We start from the raw sequence: 22481 nt of genomic DNA, 5'->3' as shown, positions 1-22481 counted from the left end.
ATCTTATTTCCAGGGCCAAAGAAAGACAACCCAAATGCACACACACTGGCACACACACACCTCTTCTTCGACAGGGCCTTCCACTCTGTTAAACCGAAAACTGCTTCTCCCTCTTTCACTTTTCTCTTTCATTACGCTCCAAAACTCTCCCGTTTCTGTCAAGCTCTCCCTCCTTTTCCCCCCTTTTCTTCTCTGGTTTGCTCCATTTCTTTCAAGGTAGCAATTTCAATAACTTCTCCGTGATTGAATCAATTGAAAGTTGCAGAGCAATTCCAAAAACTTCTTCAAAGCTGTTTGCAAACTGGCCTTTTTGCTGAAAAGGAACTGTGTGTTATCTTCAACACATCTGTGTGTGTGTGTGTCAAGTATTGAGAGGTGTCAGCTGTAACAAACAAACATAACAAGTGTACATTTGTGGAGAAAAAAATGTGTTTGTGTTTTCAATTTGGGTGACATTTCTAAAGTTTCATATCAGTAAGAATGGTTAATAAATTTCAGTGACAATTGGATGCAATGAAATTCTAAAGTGTAGCTTTGTTCTATTAAAAAAACACAGAGGTGCCAAGAGTCCTTCCAAAGTCGTTTTCCTCCTTTTAATCTGGGCCAAGGTGAGCATGGTGGTAGAGTACTTAGGACTGTGGCTTCACAGCGAGATGATTCTGACTTCAGTCCTTCTGGCTGGTTAGGGTCTTTCTGTGTGGAGTTTGCATGTTCTGTTATTTCCTCCTACTGTACACAGAAATGCACCAGTGACTTTGGGTTCCCAATCATGGATGGACTGATGGATGTTGCACCATGTCTTACCACTGATAAGGATCAGACAAAAGACAAACTGGATCATTCACATAATATCTTGAGCAGTAACTACAAACTACACTGCTCAAAACGACAATGGGATGAAATCCTTGGAGCCTACACTGGTGCAGTGGATCCTGGGATTCTCCTAATGCATGACAATGCGTGGCCTCATGTGGCGAGAGTATGCAGGCAGTTCCTGGAGGATGAAAGAACTGATATCACTGACTGTCCCCCACATCTTCCCTGACCTAAATCCAATAGAACACCTCTGGGACGTTGTGTTTCAGTCCATCTGACGCCGCCAGGTTGCACCTCAGAGTGTCCAGGAGCTCAAGGATGCTGTGATCCCGATCTGGGAGGAAATTCCCCAGGACACCATCTGTCATCTCATTATGAGAATATCAGACATGCACACAAGGATGTAGGGACCATATGAACTGCTGAGTACCATTTTGAGTAGGATGGACTCGTCTGCTGCATATTTTTTCCACTTTCTTTTAAATTCAGCCCTCTGATTGTTAATAATTTTCATTACCATCAACCAGTGTGGCGTCCTTTCATTCCTTACACATTATCCAAACCATATCAGTATAGATATCAAGCATGATATGTTCCCCATTAATATCTGATGTTTTCAAAGTGTTCCTTTAATTTTTTGGAGCGTGTAATGACAATGCACCAGCTAAAACCTCAAAGAGTGACCGCATCTTTCACAATTTTGTCTGCAGACAGGCAGACAGAAACACCTCTCAGACTATTCAAAACCATCTCTTTGTTAGGTACTGGTATAGTAGGGGATCTGCAGAACCACATTTTTTAAAACACACACACGTACATACAGGCACAGATATGGACAGCCCCAGGAAGGTAAAACAATTTGTTATATAGCAAGAAAACTCTCATGATAGAAAGAAAAACGAATCTTTTCTCTGAAATGCATCAATATACTGAACAATTAAATAATCTCATACGTGATTGTATTCAGAATAATCTTGGATATATTTGAATTATCATGCTGTATTAATAACTGCAGCAAAACAACGTTGAAAAACTTTTATATTTCACAAGCAAAATCAATAAAGAACTTTACTACTTGTGCACAATTTTTGCAGTTTTTGGATAATCAAGTAAATCACATCTGTATAGAATAAATGAAAAATTCTGTATGCAAAATCAGTAATACGTATTAATTGTTGTTGCAACTTTACTCACAATGGTACAAAAACCAACAGTTATATTCAAAGAAATAGCAGCTTTACCTAAGTGGGAATAGTGTAGTAAAATATTATGTAAGGTGCCGTATATTATTACACCATAACAACATCCTCATTTTCACCCTTTTCCGAACTACTAACATCACTGTGTGTGTCTTAAAGCTCCTTATGAACTGGAAAACTTGTCCTAATAGAATTTCTCCCCCGTGCGTTTCTGAGCACATGTAGTTGCATGCATGAAGTCGTCTTCTATGGCTTGAAGCCACATATTTCCTGTTACATTTTATTGTATCAAGGCGCCCCACTGGGGGAAAAGAAAGTAGACGAGAGAGAGAAAACAAACGCTGTTTCTTCCCCTCTGGCTAAGGACTTCCTGAATGTGTCACTCATCCCAGAACAAGAATATACAAAGCCCCAGCAAGAGACTTTGGTATTATTCCCTCTGCATGCAGGTGTGGACACGCAAACACTTACACAATTTCTTTTTTTACTCCACCACAATGCATCCAATAATACAAATCCTACCAAGAATGAGTGTGCTCCTACTGCTGCAGTGCGTTAATGGAAGAACTGTCATCATCACCTATAGGATCATGTGGCTTTTTTTTTTTTTTTGAAACGGGGAGCTCAAATGTTTATTGAGCCCCGGTGGCGCATAAGAAGATCTGACCTCATCTGGGCAGATATAAAGCGTCTGCTTTCAGTGGGAGTACAGATGGAAACTAGCTTCAGCTTGATCCGTAACTCACTAAATCTGCTCCGCCGAATCAAACAGCTGTTTGGTTTCTGTGCACAATTAAAATCCGAGCTCCTCTAATAATCTGCTTGAGTGAAGACATATCGTACATGTGCAGAAGGGGGAAAGCAACTTCTTAGTTAATCCTAACAAAGTTGCTTATGTGATTTACTTCTTTTTAAATTTCCACTTGTGCAGCTTAGTACTTAAAGTCTACGACTTTAGGCGGAAATGTTGTATTTTTACTCTTGATTTCACAGTAAATGCAAAACAAATAAAGGCAAGCATTATAGAAAAGTGTTTGTGCTTGTATTTCAGAAACTACTTGAATTCAGAACTTTCCTTCTTCTTCTTCGATATTTCCAGCACTGTTTGTATAAGTTGAAAAATATCTCTTCCCACTCAGCACACCGCCTGCTGTGTGACACATAAAGAAATCTGATCAGACCTGTGAGCTGGCAAACAGGCTCCTTTGTTGCACCTTTGAATCCAAACTTACACCGGTGCTGAAAGTGCTACAAAGCGCTTGTATAGGCAGAACAACAGCATGCAGAACAGTATATGCATGAACTTTCTACTTGTGCACGAACTTTTAAAAGCGCACCACATTCTTCTGGTGATTAAGAAATCAGGAGCTCAGAGCAAAGTCTGAAAGAACATGAGACAAGGAGGGAAACAAAAGCTCGCAAAAGAAAAGAAGAAGGTTGAAAGACTGAGATGGTGTGTGTTAGTGTGTCTGTGCGACAGAGTGCAAGAGGTGATTACTTTGTGTTAATCTAGTATCAGCTTTCCACCATTTGGAGGCTTCCCAGTGTATTACTCATTATCTGCAGACAAGTCTGTTAAATACAGATTAGACAGGGCGAGTAAAGGGACACAGTATTCCTGAACTTTCTCATGAAACTCTCCTTGCAGAAACAATCTGTCTTCCCATGGGTTATCTGGGCTTTTCTCTGTGATGTCCCACTTTTTTCACCCTTCATGTTTTTTTCCTCACTCTTATCCAGCTGTGCTCCATATTTCAGCCCTTTTCGTTTCAGCACATTTTGAATTGAGCTATCCCAGTGTTTCAAAGGGGCAGCGGGGTGAAAAAAGAAAAGTAAGAAATTAGGCTAGGTTATCTATTTGAGTTTTTTTCTTTTCTTCCAGAAGTCAACGTATTTTTGTGATGACCTCGTTGATTTGAGCTGGTGAGGCCGCATTTTTTTTCTCATGATTACTTTCTACTTTCAAAAAGAAAAATCAATAGATCCATACGGGTGTACACATCCTGCTACAGTAAGTGCACATCGGGTGAGTGCTCCATTTAGAAGGTGGCTCCTCACAGGTCACAAATCTAATAAGGTCTGTGCAGCCACATGCTATCACTGCATTACAGAAAGCTGTTTACTACTGTTACTGTTTAAAAAGATGAGCTGTAAAGGAAAAGTATTAACAGATAAATATAGAGAATAGGTATACAGCAAAACAATCACTGAAGAGATTAGAAAGTGCTTTGAGTACCTGGATATAAATTATATATTGTGTTAAGGTTTTGATGTGCTTTAGTTTGTCAAAGCTAAACCTACAACCGCAACAAAAAACATTACTGATGAACAGCAATCCTAAACCCAGAGATAATCAGTTTAACATCATCATAGAATTTCAAATTATGACTTGTTTTCAGGATTTCTGCTTGAAAATTTACTTCAAACCCAATATATTGTTGAAATAGTTGTTCTTGCATTTTCTTATGTTAATGTAATAATAATTCAGATTAGCATTATTCCTTGCAGATAGTAGGAACTCTGTACACAAGCTACTAGATTCACTGTCATAAAACAAAAGGCTACACAATTCCCTTCACATCAGGAGCCTGTGTTTCACTTTCAAACTAAGTGAAAGAGAGGCTGGTTTAAAGGCACAGTATGTAATTTCTGCCTCTGGGGCTCTTTCAATCAGAAGTATGGGCAACAACATAAGCTGTTTTTGTGACAAAGGAGAGACATTACCAAAGGATTATATTCCTTTGTGAATTTAACTGAAATGAATGTCTTCATTTTCACTGTACATAGTACAATGAGATTCAATGTGCAACTTCTTCAAAGAGCCACGTGTGGATACAGACCCTTACTCCAGGTCTGGGACATGCAGACAGCAGAAATAGTGACCACCTGTCACTATTTATGGTTGAGGTAGGCAGTGCATTGTAGGGATCTGTAACATTTGTGTATTTGCTCAGCGTGTTTGATCCCCTGGTGAGGTATTGCAACTGGTAGAAAAAAAATGTATGACCAAGGCTCAGCAACTGATATAGTGGAAGTCCATGTAAGGCTGTGCTAGCTTAGCATTAGCTTGAGTTAGAATGTAGATAAGAACAGAAAACTCCCTCAGGAAGTAAAATCGCCTGTATCTGGGAATTACGTATACCAAATCTGGGGAGCAGTAAGTCCCTATAGTGACTTGGTTTGTGTACTACTCAGTATTTAAATAAACATAGAGCCCTCCGCCATTGCTCTTGTCAGAGTTCACTGCTGTATCGACTAGTTAGCGCCACAACTCCATGGAGCTACTGAGACAAAATAACATGTTTTTTGTAACAGTCTGCATTGCTTTGCCATCCATTCATCCATTTTCCTCCACTTTTTTCATTTTAGAGTCGTGAAGTACATTTTGTGTCTGCAGTATATACTTTGTAGAGATGTGTCACCATGGTAACCAGGAAACCACAGCTTTACAAGGAAGTGGAAACTACTGTGTTTTAACTTTGTTATCTGGTATTAAAAGTGCATTGGTTCACCCCACCAGCAACCCTCCAGCTTCCAAATCTAGATTTTTTTCCCCTACTTTTTAGAAAACATTAATGTCATGTACAGTACTCTGCTGTCATGTCTTTATATTTTGCCTCCAAGCAGCCAGCAATAGTTCTCCAGGCTCTCTGAAGGTCTTCCAAAGTTTATCTTTGGACATTAGTGGCTTCATCCCTTATTTTAAAATCTCTTCATATCTGTCCTTAATAAAATTTGTGGAACAGGTACAGGACAAACAAGACTAAAAAAACATCTACAGCAGATGAACTGTATATGAAAGTCACATCTTTAAGAAACTGTAAAGAATCCAGCGAAGACCCGACACAGGACCCGGGAGATGCTTCTGGCCCTGCAGCTGATCCATCTGCTGCTCACCAAAGCATCATCAGAAATGGTTTCAGAAGAAGGATGGCTGTCAAGAAGCCATTCTTTAAGAAAGGAAACGTGGAGAAAAGGTTGAGGTATGCTAAGTTACACAAGAACTGGGCCAAAAATCTGTGGCAACAGATCTTATAGAATGATGAATCAAATTTTTCATTCAAGTCATCAACAGCAAGTGTCTATAGCATCTGTAAAACATGATGAAGGGCCTGTCATGGTTTGGAAATCTTGCCAAAACCGACTGAATTGTGAACATAAAAAAGTATCAACAATGCAATACCATCTGGAAAGTATCGGGCAATAGCTTCATTTTTCAGCATGACAATGATCCCAAACACACTGCCAATGAAGTAAAAGCATATCTAGACAGAAAAGCACACAATGGAAGACTATCAGTCATGGACTGGCCTCCCCAGAGCCCGGACATCAATATTATTGAAGCAGTGTGGGATCATCTTGCCAAAATAATAGAACAAAAGGCAGCTAACGCTAAAGAAGGGTTTTGGAAAGCTCTTCAAGAAGCCTGGAGAACTATTTTTGAAGACTTCTTAAAGAAATTACAACATAGCCACAGAGTTCAGGCTATGTTGAAGAGCAAAGGATGTTATACCAAATATTGACTTCCAAGATCGTTAAAATTCTACAAACTCTGTTTTTGATTTATTCATAGTGCTGTTCATGGACTCAGAATAGTACATGTGAGACTGGACAGATGAAAAATCACATTCAGCTACATGAAAATAAGGATGGAAAATAGATTATAGGTTGTGAGTGTTTGACAAACTGCCATGAGACTGCATTGTGGGATCTTAACTGTTTTTTGTTTTTTTTTACCACTTATGCAATAAAAAACGTAAATCATGTTCACACAAGAGGTGCCATATATTGTCATATATTCAGGTTATATTGTTTAAATGCATATCTATGTAACAGTTTGTGGTATTTCAGTTGTGTTGCAACCAAGCACTGTTATCTGAGTTCAAAATAATACTGCCAATGGCAGCCAAATAAAATAGCACTGCCCATTACAGTGAATGAAAGTACACATTTATCTTGTTTTCATCACTGTTGAAAACATTTCTTGGAAAAGAGGTACAGTATACAAGTCTACAAGTATATAACATTGGTCAAAAATGTTAGATGCTTTGAAGTTTTAGAAGCCTTCTATGGGGTGTTATGGGTGTAGCCAGCACTGATTAAGAACAACAAAGAAAGAATGTGAGCCAAACACATTAGTGAAAAATGGACAATGTGAAAAACGATTGGAAACACTTTGAGTGTAAAGTCTTAATATTTTCTCTGAAGTTTTCTGTGAGTGATTCTGTAAGAAGTTACTAATTAGAGAGAAATTTCATGTTTGTCTGCTTCTAAACAAATTTAACAGTTTTTGATGTTCAGCTGACCAGCTGTGCACTGACTCTCGATCTGACAGCAATTACTCACAAATACAAGTCTGAAAAAGTGACCTCTGAACACTGCGTCTGTTTTCCTGTAATTAATAGCGAACTACACAGTTCTTTCCAGGAAACATCTTGGTGATTATCAGCAAATTATTTGGACAAAGACAGACACATAAAATGAAGCCAAATTATTTGCAACATTTCTGCAGCCGGACCTTTGCTACCATCATGAGTGCATCTTGAAGCATACTTGCGCAGGCTCACTTTGGACTAATAATTACTTAAGAAGCCATATTTTGAAAAGAAGCAATGGCTGATTTTGAAGACACATTTTGGATTGTGCCATTTACACTGCTTGGATGAACACTAGTTTTCAGCATTTTCTACAGTAAGCTACATCGTCTTCTGCGTCTGGGTTCAAAATAAAAACAGATGTGAATGTTAACAAGGAGATGAGTTGTCCTCTGCAGACAAATTCCTCCAAGAGAAGTAACCTGCTCTGTTTTTATGAGTTTTGAACTTGGAGCTTAAAGGCAGAACTGTCTATAAATCACATAAAGATAAAACAGATTAGGTTAACTCTCCGCAGAGTAAGTGCACAATAATCACAATAATCACACATACAGAAATGCAGAAACACATTAGTGGAGCACTGAGAAAAGACAAAATGTGTGCTTCTATAATAGATATACAACGAAATGGTTGGAGATCAACGTAAATGGCTTCTATCTAAATGTGTGCATAAGAAAGCATTCATTAATCCATAGAAAGACATAGGCCTTTTCAGAGAAGTGTCAGCCACATTATACATACTCCTTCCCTTTCAAACTCACATTCAAGCTTTGAAAGAATCATCCTAATTAAATGGTTTATGCACAACTGTGTGAAAGAGTGTTTGATAAAAAGACATGGAAAAAAAGGTTGGACCTCCCTGCCTCAAAGCTAAAAGCTTCTCATTGTATCTTTTTGAGGCAGTAATAACAGCTTAAACAAACATGCTGACAAATATGGCAAAAACACCACTGAAATGCAAAATCTGTCTACTCTGCTGCTGAGATCACAGAGGGTGTCCTTCACTGTGACCTTAGCAGGAGTCAGAGAGAATCTGAAAACCAACAAGCCAATCACATGACACAAGGAGATAAGGATGACACTCACTGTGTTGAATCCTGGAAAGAGGCTGACCGCTGAGGCTGTATCCAAAGGAATAGGTAGAAACTGCTTCATGGCCAGCGAGGTCTGGACAGCAGGCAGGGTGGGACGCACCAATGCAGGCATGAGGCCATTTTGACATGTGTTACCTGCAGGAGGGAGAGCAAAGACAACATGTTGAACTGCAGACAGCAACAGGGCAAGATGCACAAGCCGAAATCTGAAAGCGTACATTTAAATTAACCTTCAGTGCTTGTTTTATTCAGGTCTACGACATCACGATGTCCCTGCCTTCTGTTTGTACAAATCATTTAATCTACTACTTAAGCACCTCAGCCACCACGACTGCCAAGGCAAGACATTCCTTACATTGGCTCCAGAGCTTACAGTGAAAATTGATTGAACTTAAATTAATGCCAGAAGTAAAAAAGTATTTTTGGCAGCTTGTGAAATACATTGTAATTCATCTGATGGCATGGAAATCCCCCAAATCTCCACTTGGGATCGTTTTAATGTTTCAAAGCTGGAAAAACCTTGATGCCCTTTGGGGGATTTCCATTATTTCAAAGTAATTTTTTTCATCATTTTCTAGCAATGGTTTTATTATTGTAGTGCAAACTCATCATAATCTAATTTCCTCTCTCCAGTTTTGAGGATTTTTATATTTTAACACTGAACTGTGATTACATTATTTTAACTTCAGGTCCAATTGCAACCTTCTTCTGGAACTTTTAATCACATCTCAACTGAAGAAGAATATGAAAGTCTTCTGCCGTTCTGTGCCGAAGAACACACATTTTTTAACCTCCGGGGGAAAAATGAAGACAGTCCAAAAGTGCTAAAAAGTGCAGTTCCTCCGATGGCTATTGAGGCAAAAGATGTTTTGAGCCTGGTACTTTATAACCCCTTTTCCACTAGCGTGCAATGGACTCGACTCAACTTACTCTTGGTTTATAGAGTTTTCCATTAGATTGTACTACCTGGTACCGGGTATTTTTTAGTACCCTTTTGGCAGCGTTTCCAGGTGAGCAGAGTTGAGCCAAAAATCAACAAACTGCCACTAATTCACCAGGGAGTGACAACACTGGATGGGGTCATGAGAGGAACTCCTTCACAAGAATCATTTTTGAAAACTGTCACTAACAGAAATGCCTACACACAAACAAAAACTGTGGTCCAGCGATGAGGTGAACACACTTTTGTGCTTGGCGGCTAACGACAGAATCCAGAGTAGGGATGGGTATCGAAACCACTGTTCCCACTGTTTCAATTCCTTGGAATTGTTTGCCATTTTTGCAAACGATTCCCTTACCGATTCCAGTCGCCCCGAATGACGTCACCACGTTGCGGAGCGTCATTTACCTGGCAGGGCGCCTAAGCGGCTCAAACGCTCAAAAGTTTGGTTATACTTTACGAGAACGGATGACAACGGGGCAACTTGCAATACTTGCAAAGTAGATATTTCATTTAAGGGAGGAAACACTACGAATATGCAAAAGCATTTGCTCACAAAACACGCGATGAACTTAAATGAATGTCGTGTTTTTAATTCCGCTCCGGACTCGTGAATCTCAACCCAGCAGCAGCGGTAACGTTTGCACGTCCTCTCCCGTTAATGCGGCAGGTAAATAATCAACTAACAGTGCATATTATGTTAGCGCGATCTGCCTTATTACAAAACCTGCCATTACTGTGCATTTAGGCGACCATGATGAGACAGACAGAGTCTGGCTGGCTCAGATCGCTGCAGTCTACCGGTAGCGTCTCCTTTCAGGCCAGGACAGACGAATGTCACCGAGCAGTGACTAAGTTTGTGGTCAAAGGCTTGCACCCATTTGCCACAGCAGATGCCCCCGATTTTCGGTAAGTGAATGTGTTTAATTGTAGGCAGGGACATTACTGGATATGCTTGTGTAATTGCTACAGAATAATTTATGTTATGTTAAGAATATTTATTTTATTATTTTACATTTACAATTTTTTTCCTGGGGACCCTGTGACACCCCATTGAAGAGCCGTAGGCTGTGGATCTCTTAAGATCTCACTGTTGGGTTTGTAAGGCCATGTTACTCCTAAATTTCTATCTTGTTCAAAGAGAAGATATAAAACAAAGTTCTAAGCTAATCGACCTGTGTGTTCTGCTTTTTTAAAAAAAAGGAATCGATAAGAGAATTGATAAAGAATCGAATCGTTAAACAGAATCGAAAATGGAATCGTGAAAATCTTATCAATACCCATCCCTAATCCAGAGAGAGCTAAACAAGGCGACTGAAACGAGAAAGTGTACCAGGAGTTCATAGGAGAGTTTGTTTTTAGAACTTATCCATTTAAATCCCAATAAACTTTAAAGTTAGGGCTGTGGCTGTTTTTGTTGGTTGGTTGCTCAACACAGAGATCTGTAACCAACGCCTGGGAATGATGATGGCTTACAGTAGAACTCCACCTTCTCATCTAAATATAGTATCGTCTAGGTCAAGAAATCCGATATCGCTGTTGGATTTCATATATTGTCAATAGTGAAGACTGAACAATTTTTGAAAGAAAAACAAACTAATAAGATTTACGATTTCATTCTTTGGCAGGGCGTGGTTTGTTGCACGGCTGCAGGGGAGGCTGACACACCGGAGCTGCATCAGCTCATCACACCTCCCTTGTATAAAACGTGCCGGGACCTGAGGTTGGGGTTGTTGTTGTTGTTGTTGTTGTTGTGTGTGGGACGCAGCTGAAAAGCTGTGGCCGTGTGTTAGAGGAAGATCAACCAGAATAAAAAAAGAACAAACTATGTGGTCAGGTCCGTCACTCATGCCACACATTCAGTTTAAAAATTTTTATAAATATATACAGCATAATTCTCTATATCATTTTGTTTTAAATCTTAAGTCAGCATTTTTCTTTTTCTTCAGCCAAAGCTGATGAAACTGTTGCTACATGTCCCGGCAGTTTTTGCACAAGGGAGGTCATGCTCCTTGGATTCTTGATCAGTAAGCCACTAAATAGCTTAACGTCATATGACTGACAGGTACTTGCCATGCCCTACAGCCTCTTCTACAATTGCACCTGATTGGATGAATGCATCTCATAGACTCTCTGCTCCTGAAATTCAAACTTAAACTAACACCGTGGCTGTTTCACAGATTTTCTCTGTCACTGCAAAGAAAGTGTTCTTGAAAATCTTCAACATGAGAAATAATCCATGCTGATGCTGAAGTTATAGTTGTCAGAGGCAAGTCAAGTAGTGTAAACCTCACATTATACAACTCTTTGCTCTATTGTTCAGAAATAAAATGCAACTGGACCACAATTGCTCTGCTGGTTGCACAGATTATAAACTCAGCGTGGAAATGATGGATCCTGTGGAAACGTACCATTAGGTATATGCCTGTTGATTTCAGAGTCAAGAACTCACCTCCATACTCAATATCATATCTACAATTCACCAATAACCATCACAAGTTATATCATTATAGAATTGTTCATTCTAACTGTTTTACTTACTCTAATCTTGCAAACGCAGTCATGCATGTGCGTTACTACACGGTTAAGAGAACACTCTGAGTTGTTTCAGTGATTCATTTTCCTCATTCAGGTTGCAGTCTTGTGAATTCCCTGAATTCATTTCCTTCTTGTAATCACAATAAGACCCAAACTGTCTACCGAGAGCAAGCTTTATATGCAGATAACCGCCGTGTGATTCTACAATGATGTTTATCTCTTCAAAACAGATGTTCTCGTTCTGAAATCGTCACCACAAATAGCTGACGTGGAATGACTGCAGCGAGCGCAACGTTTCAATGAGTCAATGGCAAGTGAGGTCTGGCCCACACATCTCTAGGAAAAACAAAAGTAAATATTTCATTTTTATTGTCATGTGAGCGCGCCACGCCAGCAGAGTGCTTTTAAAACCACCAATTAGAAACAGCACAGGACTGATTTCAGTACAGCCAGGACCGAATGAAAAAGAGCAGAAAAAACGGTCACAAGCTTCCAAAACATTAGGAATTAAAGAAGCTATTCCGTAAAGCTATAATGAAAACCAGAGGGATGATTTTTTTTTAAATCACTGCACATTTAACAACAGTGGAACTCCGGGCCAGCATGGCTCTAAAGCGCTGGCAGATACGATATCAAACCACTGTCTTGAGACAAATAAAAACAAGTTTTGCCACGTTTCAGTCCCCAGGCAGTGGTTAGGGGTAAATAAAAAGCAAAAGTCATAAAGATGAGAGGAGAAGAGGGGAAAAAAAAAACCCCACAATTTGTCCCCCCTTCTCCCACTCTGTCTTCTGTCTTTTCCCTCCAGTCGCCGGAGTGTTGCCATCTGTTGGAAAAAAGAGCACATGCCGTCTCTCATGTGGAGGCACGTCCTAGTCCTTCTGTAGGGATCATTCAACTGTGCCATCTCTCAACATGCCGGCCTGACGTCAGCCTGCAGGCTCGCTTCACCTCTCTCTCAGCCAAAATCCGCCATTCATCAGCTCGACGCGCACAGTCAAAACAGCCCGCTCAAAGACACCGGGGATGTGTCAGATTAGTCTGCAGTGAGATGAGGAGTGACAAACTGAAAAGTGAATTTGTTTGATAGGGTCACGTTTGGTTTGCTGAGTGATAGGATATGAAATCTGACATCCCACCATGGTTGAAGTCTGCGATTTTTTTATATACAAGTAACTGATTTGTTCCATCACTGAACAGGAAATCGCAATAAAGTTGTGTTATTTTATTGACACTGTTACTAGTGGGAAAAAAATAGCAATTTTATTTCGAGACACATAAAACATCTCCATTAAAAGCCTTTCGTAAGTGGTCACTTTTAGAGTGTTTTATAGCTCAAGATTTTTGAATTATTATTACTTAATTAAGAGTAACAGCTTTAATATTTTGAACTGTAGCTTTATGCACTGTTGTGAAATTAAATCAGTGGCACTGCCTTCTATTACTCGACCTTAAATGTTGAAGGGAAAAAAAGACGGAAATGGATAAAAGCGAAATACTTTCAAAGGTGAGTAATTGTACATAGCTTTCTTTCCACCATTCGAGATAGAATCTGTTGATTATAAATAAAGCATGTTTAATCTGAGGCCACACTATTCACACGCCTCACAATAAAAACAATATTTATTTTTCATGCAGTATTTTTCAATCTCTTTAGTTTTCTTAAATTTATTCTGTTTTATTTTTGCCAACAATCTCTAGTATTCTACTGGTTTTTATTATTATCATTATTATCCCTCTCCTCAGCCTTAACTGGTTGACCAGATTCAGTTCAATTCAAATCAGTTTTATTTTTATAAATCACAACAGTCACCTCAATACTTTTTAAATTGTAAGGTAACAACACTACAATAAAAGAGAGAAACCCCGACAATTAAACAACTCTCTGTGAGCAAGCACTTGATGACAGTGGGAAAGAAAAACTCCCTTTTAACAGGAAGAAACCTCCGGTAGAACCAGGCTCAGGGAGGGACAGCCATCTCATCATCCCCTATGGGTCGTGGCAAATGGCCGCCCCTCCCTGAGCCTGGTTCTACCGGAGGTTTCTTCCTGTTAAAAGGGAGTTTTTCCTTCCCACTGTCGCCAAGTGCTTGCATATAGGGGGTAGCTGGAATTTTCTCTGTATTACTGCGGGGTGTTTACCTTACAAATGAAAAGTCTTGAGGCAACAGGTATTCTGTTTTGGCACTATACTGATAAAGCAGAATTATTATTAGTAGTAGAAGTAGTAAAGGAATTTAAAGGCACTTTTTGGGTGTCAACTTCTTGGTTATTTGAAAACAAGAGTGAGGGGTTTGACTTAGAAATCAAGGGCATTTGATATTCAGTCACCTAAAAGAATATACTGATTCTGACATGATAGACTGCTTTATTTTTTCAAAACATTAACACATCATGAAAGTGACAAATGATGTCATAAACATTAAAAAGTAGTTATTTTCTGTTAGACATTTACAGAATCAGACTTCTCTTCATAACCGCTGGGGTCACTGCCTGCTGGAAATTAGAAACAATATGGGTCCAGCCATGGCTAGTCAATAACTTAACATTGCAGTGCTTTCAGCTATACTGACGTCAGGGTCCAAACCATTTAATTTAATTTGTGTAATATTCACAATCTCCCTTTAGCATGCTAGCATACAGGCAAATATTCATTTTTCTGGACTTTCACTTATTGTGTAGGATTCTGTTTCCAAATCTGGGATTCAGATATTTTGGAAATATAAACTTTCTCAGCTTCTTCACCTGACATCCATCTGGTTCACAGCAGTAATAATCACGCTTCATTTCACCTGTTTGTTGCTATCTTAGCAACTTTGTCACAAGATTTCGTCACTTTTTCATACACCTTTAGCAGATCACGTCTCTTCAACCAAGGCCTAGCAACAGCTCTAAAGCTGCACATCATCATGCTCTCCGGGCACAGTAACGATGCGCTCTCGCTCTCTCCCCGTCTGATGTGTTCATGGGGAGGAGCGAGTGACAGACAGCAGCGGTGCACAGAGTGAGACATAAAAAGTAGAGACCTCCTGCTGCTCTCTGAGGGCTCACTTTACATGTAAATGTAAAACGTCTTTAACGTGTGTGTACAGTGATTTTAGAGAATCAGACATGAGTACTTGTCCCGCATTTGAATAGCTGTAAATTTTACAGGAACTGATGCAATTATTCTGAGATATTTCTCACTGTGGTGCAATATGAACAGTCACAGGATCACCAAGGTCACTGGACTAATTCCCTGGGTTTTTTGTGCAAAAATTCATGCCAATAAATTAAATAAACGTTTTATCTGGTCCACAGCATTGGATTGGTTTTCAGCCATATTCCCACACATGTTGTAGATCAATGCGACTTGTATGGCTAATAATCTAAAGAGCTCTGAGAGTAAAGAGTTAAGGTCTGCCATAGTTTCCTAAGCCTGAGGTGTAAACAGGTAAAAGGTAATGCAACAGTCGGAACCTGGCCAACATGTCCAAACACATGTAAACATGCCTGCATTCCTTCTTAAACCTGATCTTCTGTCACCACCAGCAAAAGGTCACCATAAAAGGAAACAAGGAAAGGAAACTTTGACCCCAGCTACTGAGCACCATACTCATTTCATGATACTTTAACACAGTGACAGAAAAAGTCAGGTACAGGAGGCTGTAAAAGCACAAATGGGATACATGTTTGATACATGTTAGAGAACTTATGTGTGCCTGACTTAGTGCCTGAGTAAATCCAGGTGACGGTGTCATCTACTTTGCATCAAGACTCTCTCGGGAGAGTCACTCCACTCTGAAAGGTCATTGGGTCACACTCATTATATTGAAGCAGAAGACTGCCTGAAAAGCCTGCAAGTCAGAAATGACGAACTTTGAGTTCTCTCTTCAGCCCGGGCCCAGTCGCCTATTTTTCTGTCAGGAGTATCTGCTGAAATCATCACAACTAAAGTAAACAAGCAAAGGCAAAACAAACAGAACAGTAAAGGTCACTGGAATAAGAAGCCTGGTTATATGTCAGGACAGTGGCCTCCAAACAATCTCTCCGGTACTGATCTGTTTACATAGTGAGGGAAGTGCTGGAGCTGAATGAAGACCTCTCTGTGAGCTTCTCGTGCAGCCAATGGCACCAAGTATGCGAGAGCTAAATGTAAGATTTATGAGTTGTTGAGGTTGCAAAATGTTTGTTTATGAAATGTAACCACAAATTTGTACTTCATGCCACACAGAAAACTGCAAAGAGAGCTTACTGTCTCCCTCTGCAAAATCTGAAACCAATGAAATCAATCAAATAAATATGAAATAAGATGCAATCGTAGTTTAAATTAAGTCTCAGCAAAGATCTGATAATAGGCTTCATTTACAGTGTTTCTTTGCAATTTTGCTTTAATTAGACCAAAACTACTTTTTTATTTGTACCCAGCTATTGGTGCGCTCGATTTTTGGTTCTTCGATATTAAAATGGAAACGTTTAGCTTTCTTAGCTTGTCCACCTGACATCGCTCTCGCTCTCAGCAGTGACCGTCACGCTTCAGTTCACTTGATTGTTGTTAATTTAGTATCTCTATCACCAGATTTAGCCGCTGTTCATCCTTTGCCACTTCTTGCTCTTTCTCTGTTGCTTCAACATCTGGCACCGGGGGAGTGGCAGCCTGTTACAGCAGCTCCTGCTTATTACTGAGATTTTTTTCTATTCATAGGTTATGTAATATTATTTATTCATTCTAGTCTATGGGACACATAAAGGCTATTTTATCTCATGCATGAGAGATCATTTTACATGTGAATGTAGCTGAAATCACAGTACAGCCATTGGAGTTGGATTTTTTCCAGTCCAAAGAGAAAAAACTGAATCCAGGAACTACGTTTTTTTTTTCTCATTTATATTTTAAATTAACCATATGTAAATGGATAAGTGTCACTTACTGCATAGTGATAATCTCACAGAGATTTGGCACTTGACGCTGCTTCCTCGAGCTCAACAAAGTGTTCATTGTTTTTTTTTATCACAGCCCATTGCTTTACTGTTTGGATTCACTGGGTCTCATCAAATCATTTCCAGCCACAACAGACAGTTGTGTTCACCACAGAAGGCCATGATAAACACACTCGATGCTGCCCAGTGCCAAAATCCAAGCAGACAAAGTCAGTGATTTGTACGGGAACATAACAATTAAAAAACCCAGAGATTTCCCTAAAGAGTAGGCAGTGACCAAAGCTGAGCTAAAAGAAAAATAATATCACAGCTGTCATTTTTTCCCACATCATGAGTGCAATCCAATGCTAATGATGCTCTGTGTCTGCAGGACATGCAAACACATCAGCATAATGCAGCTTGATAACATTTTAATGTCAGCTGAAGGCATGTTTCAGGGCTTATTTTATTAAAACATAATTCTAATGAATCAAATTAGGCACAATCCAGCTGATACGCACTCAACCTCGGGCTTTTGGAGAAGCTTTTTTGCCCGCTTGGCCCACAAGCATAAGGATGTGGAGCTGAGATGAGATCTGACTTCTGGAAACAAGATCGGAATAGATTCAAGTTTTCACCCACCGGCCTTTGCTTATCCATTCCTTTTGAGACCGTGTTGCAGCACACACAGTATGAGATGTTAAGAGCAGCTCATTGAACGAGATGTGTGTGTGTGTTTGTGTGGTTACTGTATCGTACTGTGCTTCAGACTCTGACTGTCCTCTGCACTGCCCTTCCTGAAGGATTCGCGTATCTGGGGCTCAAGCTTTTTTTACTCCTGCGGCACTATGTCGAGAGAGGGAGAGAGTAAAAATGATGTCTGGAGGACGCCGACTGGCATTAATAATGAATCATCTCGTGCTCGCTCTCCTCCACCTTCTGCCTCCTCTTACTGTCCTGAACGTGGCAGTTCCTCCGATAAGATCTGCCCAGAGAGACCGAGAGTCCGCGCAGCCAGAGAGTCTCAAAATAACAAGCTCGCTCTCGCCCAGCCATCTAGTTCTCTCAGCAAATATAAATCCAATTATTAGATAAATCTGAATTCCTCTAAAAACTCATTCATATGCTGATGATGTTCCAGATGTGATTAACACTTTTGTGTTTTCGCGGAGTTTCCTGATTGTATTCTGTGACCCTTAACATGCTGTGAGATCAGCAATTGCCTTCAAGCACGCAGCATAAAATCATTTCACCCCCATTAAAATGAACAAAGTGAGTACAAAGGGTAGATTTAGAACATTCTTACTTTTTGAAAGCTACACGTTCACCCATTTTCCAATTAACCTTTACAGGATAAACTCTGTACTCTTGAAATTTCATAAATCTCAGCGGCGTGTGGCGTAAATCTGGCTTCCAGCTACATAACACATGCTACCTCTAGTCCCCTCAGATTAGCATACAGTAGCTCTCTATGTTGTCATGAGTGTAGCCCACTGATAAACACAGCTGTCTATGAATTGGCTCCAACAATCACTTCCCATGCACTCTGTAATCTGAGGTTAACCAAAAAGACGTTTATGTGAGGCTAAACGCCGACCGCAGTGGCAAACACAACGTCTAGATATCTTCTGGGCCTCTGACTCAACAGTGCTAATAGCTTGTATGATTGCAGCCCACACTCAGCACCTATTACCCCACTCAGAGTTCATTTACTGATTGTGATGTATGAGAGATTAGCGTTTGTTTCTGCTCTGTTTATTTTTATTCCTACACTACTGGAATCTTGTTTCGAAGAGGTCAGCATAAGTCACTTGATATTAATCACCTCAATGGAAAACAAGCTCCAGTTAAAACTGCAGCAATGCAGAGCGAGAGTACAAACAGCGTTATTAATCTTTTAAGAGATACCATCCATTTTCTCCATACAGTGCACTCAGGATTGCGTTCGTAAATGCTAAACCGATGCACATCCACTATGCAGTGACCTTTACCCTTTCATTTGTTTTACACTGAGCAGTGGCGATGAGGTGCCTCTTAGTATTCCACCTGATGAGAATGAAGAGAAAACAAGCGTGACCTTCTGACGAAACCTCTGAGTTCTTCTCTGCGTTTTCACTTTCACTTCTTATGATTTTGGGTTAAACGGGCCCAAACTTGTAACCCACTCATCCAGCCCGACCTGCACCACCTTTATTTTTTCTTTGCTTTCCAGCAGTTTCACACCTGACCGACATCGACTGTGGATCTCAAAGAGCTCAAGCTGTCTCTGCACCTGACAGCTTATTCATTTATAAGCTTCCAGCTCTCCTTTCCTCCCTCCCTCCCTCCCTCCCTCCTCCTCTGTGTATGGCATAACAAGAGAAAATCCTTCTGATGCTTACAAGCCACGGTCTGTAACTTCAGATCGCTTTAATCCCTTGAATAGAAAAAAGTATTTCATTTAACAAATCGCCCCCTTAGAACTCCGGATCCCTGTGTAATTATTCCTCCGATGTGACTGTAAGCCAGCCGTGAGAAGAGCACTTGACTTGAAGTCGCTCGCGCATTAAGTCTTCCAAAGCCTCCTTCAGTCTTCTCCATAAAAACTAATGGAAGAGGCCTTTCGTCAATTTCTCTAACTAACCTACATTGAATATCAAGTGGTGCCCAAGCCAGGAGACTCCAGTCTTATTTAGATTCCTCCAGAGTGTCAGCTGGTTAAACATCCACAATGAAATCCAAAGCGTGGATTCTCAGCCACCCAGGATTGACTCCAATAAACTCATACATGAGCTTGAGGAAGGCGTTTTCCTGATGAGCAGGTTCATTCAACATTTTTAGGAGCCCTCCGTGAGCAACTTCACGCTTTCAGCGAGCAGCTCCCCTATCCACCTTTTTTTTAGTTTCCAGAACAAGTAACAGGCAGGCTGTAACATATTTACATTTTGGAGAGGAGAAAATGTGCACTTTCACTCTGCATCTGACTGCGATAAAGCAGCGAAAACACACACACAGACAAAAAGAGGTCTCTTAGGTGTGTAACTTCACGCTCTTTTCCTGTAAAGGAAACCTGTGCTTTTACTCTCATGCTTTTAAAGGAAGGACTTTGCACTGATTCTCACACAAGATGAGGAGGTGCTCTGTGTAAACACTCCACAACCACACATAAATATAGACACTCACCAAAGAACATGCTGCTCTCCATAGCTCCTCAGGCTCGGGGGTTTGCTGTATTTCCTCTCTGTTGCCCTGCCAGTGTGTGTGTGTCCATGGACAGCAGCCTGGGCATGTCTCATACACTCCTCAGGGGTGTGTGTGTGTCCGCATGTGTGTTCAATCCAACAGCAGTGTCAGTGGCCAGTCTGCATGCTGCACTCTGCACGCTGCTGCTGTCTGTGGACCTCCGTATCTGCCTCTCTCTCCCTCTCTCCTCGTACTGGTCCTCCCTTGCCTCTTTCGTCCCCTCCCCTCCTCTTTAGCGCTTCCCTTCCCTCCTCCTCCTCTTATCTTCCTCCTCCTTCTCCTCTCTGGCCCCTCCACGAGCTAAATCCCTGCGCTTCTTTCTTTTCTCTCTCCGAGGTGTGTATCTACATTTTCCAGCAACAGCTTCTTCTCCACAAATGCCTCTTTCGCTCTCTGTAGTTGTCTCATCTTTGTTTTATGTGTCAACCAAGCCTCTCCCTCTCCTGCGCTTTCTCACTTCTGGTTTCCCCCGCTGTCACTCCTTTATTTGATCGTATTCTCCTTTCCATGCTTCCATCTCCAGCTCGCTTCTTTTCCTTTTACTTTACTCTGACTTTTCCCATCTCTCTTTTGTCTTTCTCTTCATATCTCTCTCAGTGTTTCCACCTCTTTTAATATCTTTGCCCCTTGTTTTTTATTTTATTTCCCTTTCTTGTTGCTTTTCTTCACTTTTTGTCTTTTATCAACATCTTTTTCTTACGCCGCACATTTGCATGCATACAAAAAACTTGGGAGAAATCAGGTTATGAAGGAGGTTGAGCAACACGGAAGCAGATAAAAATGTCAGCCATCAAACTTCTCGATAAGCATTTCACGGAAGCATTTCAGTCATTCAAGCATTAAGAACAAACTTTGCGATATGAACTAAATTGTGGTAGTCAAATTTCGTTAAACCAACGGTATTTTTTTTTCATATAAACAACAGTAAAATGCATGGGAAATATTTCAATCAAGGCAGAATTAAAGCTCTGCAGAACATTTTATTATCTTTTAGCTCATGTTTTGGCTTTTTTCCCCACCTTTTTCTTATTATCTTTGTTTTCTTTACTCTGCTGGTGAACAAAGTAACTCCTCAGCAGAGCTATACAAGCCAAGTGCAAACTCTTTTCTGTATTTTGAAGGATACCAACATATAAATGAATACAAACTGTGTAAATACAACCACAAAGCATTCAGTGTATAAACCATTTTAAGATACCAATATCACAGCCAGTGGGATTTTTCTGGATGGAGCACCCGGTTACATTTTTTTCTAGAATAGAGATAAAGTAATTTTATAATTCTTGATGTGTAAATACAATCATGTAAGTTAAAAAACACTTTCTCTAAATGAGATTGCAGGCGTGCATGAAACGTCATACACACTAAATAAAGAAACTGGATTTATGCAGTATTTTCTTTTCTAGGACTGCACCTGCTGCACAATGGCATGTGCATGGACTCACACCAGTCACTACAACAAAGTTCCCGTGCCAATACTTTATCTAGAGCGATGCAAGAAGTAGTTACTTGTGCATTATGATGTCGAACATAACATGAAGACATATGAAGCTTATGTTAAAGTCCCACAGACAACTAAAAAAATACTAATTAATATCCAAGTTTTAGGACTAATTTCTGCAACTCTATACAGATGTGGTAGTTTCCTACTTTGTTTTTTATTCTATTAATCATGAAGCCATTGTGACCTACTGAAGTGCTGATTTGATTTTAACACTATTTCATTGTTTTTTGGAGTCATAAGTCATTACATTTAATGGGAAGATGGAGTGCTAAGTTATCAGATAACATTAATAGGCTTCATTAGCAAGCTGCATCCATAAACTGTGTGGGTGCATGCCACAAACACAGACATCTGCTAATTAGTAATAAGCAACATGCAAATGAAATGCTTTTATGTGACTCACCAAGACTGATGCACAGCCATCTTGGGCAAGCTGTTAAGAGCACAGCAATCCATAATATTAATTATTAAAAATGCTTCAAAAGGCACCAACACGCACAACAAACCAGCAAACCCGATCGAGAGTCCAGTTTAAGGATCCAGGTTAGCTGTGGTTAAGTTTAGCAGGCAGCTAACTGCTACAGCCAGTCATAGGGTTAGCTTCCCCTCAAAGCAGCTAAACGCCTAACAATGCAAACTTTAATTCTTTATGCAGTTTAAAGAGGTGAGGTATAAAATAAAAATACCCAGAACAGTTAAGATAAAACCTTGCTATTGAAATAAAACAGCTTTTGTACCAGTAACCATATTTTGTTTTTCTGCTGTAAAGTTGATAATTATAATATTGACGTCTATCAAGAATGATTCACTTTTGGAGCCAAACTCAATGGCAAGACTTGCTTTAAACTTTATTTCCCACTCATTGAGATTGACACATTATCTAATCAGCATATT

General features: G+C 40.0%; 1 protein-coding gene across 2 annotated transcripts in view; it reads right to left on the bottom strand.

The window, feature by feature from the left end:
* The window catches only part of znf385d (zinc finger protein 385D), a 95258-nt gene extending 74965 nt beyond the window's left edge, over positions 1 to 20293 (bottom strand). Inside the window, exons 1-2 of one of the 2 annotated variants that reach the window (XM_039620144.1) lie at positions 20024 to 20293; positions 8477 to 8619 (exon numbers count right to left, since the gene is read on the bottom strand). In XM_039620144.1, coding sequence (XP_039476078.1) covers positions 8477 to 8619; positions 20024 to 20045 — 165 coding nt within the window. In that variant the 5' untranslated portion in view covers positions 20046 to 20293. The remainder of the gene's footprint in view (positions 1 to 8476; positions 8620 to 20023) is intronic. The other variant, XM_031728433.2, reaches the window with a different exon arrangement.
* Between the last annotated feature and the right edge of the window lie 2188 nt (positions 20294 to 22481).

The sequence above is a fragment of the Oreochromis aureus genome, linkage group 11 (genome assembly GCF_013358895.1).
Source record: "Oreochromis aureus strain Israel breed Guangdong linkage group 11, ZZ_aureus, whole genome shotgun sequence".
Taxonomy (NCBI): Eukaryota; Metazoa; Chordata; class Actinopteri; order Cichliformes; family Cichlidae; genus Oreochromis; species Oreochromis aureus.
The sequence above is the reverse complement of the archived record's forward strand: the minus strand, read 5'-3'. Positions and strand labels throughout refer to the sequence as shown.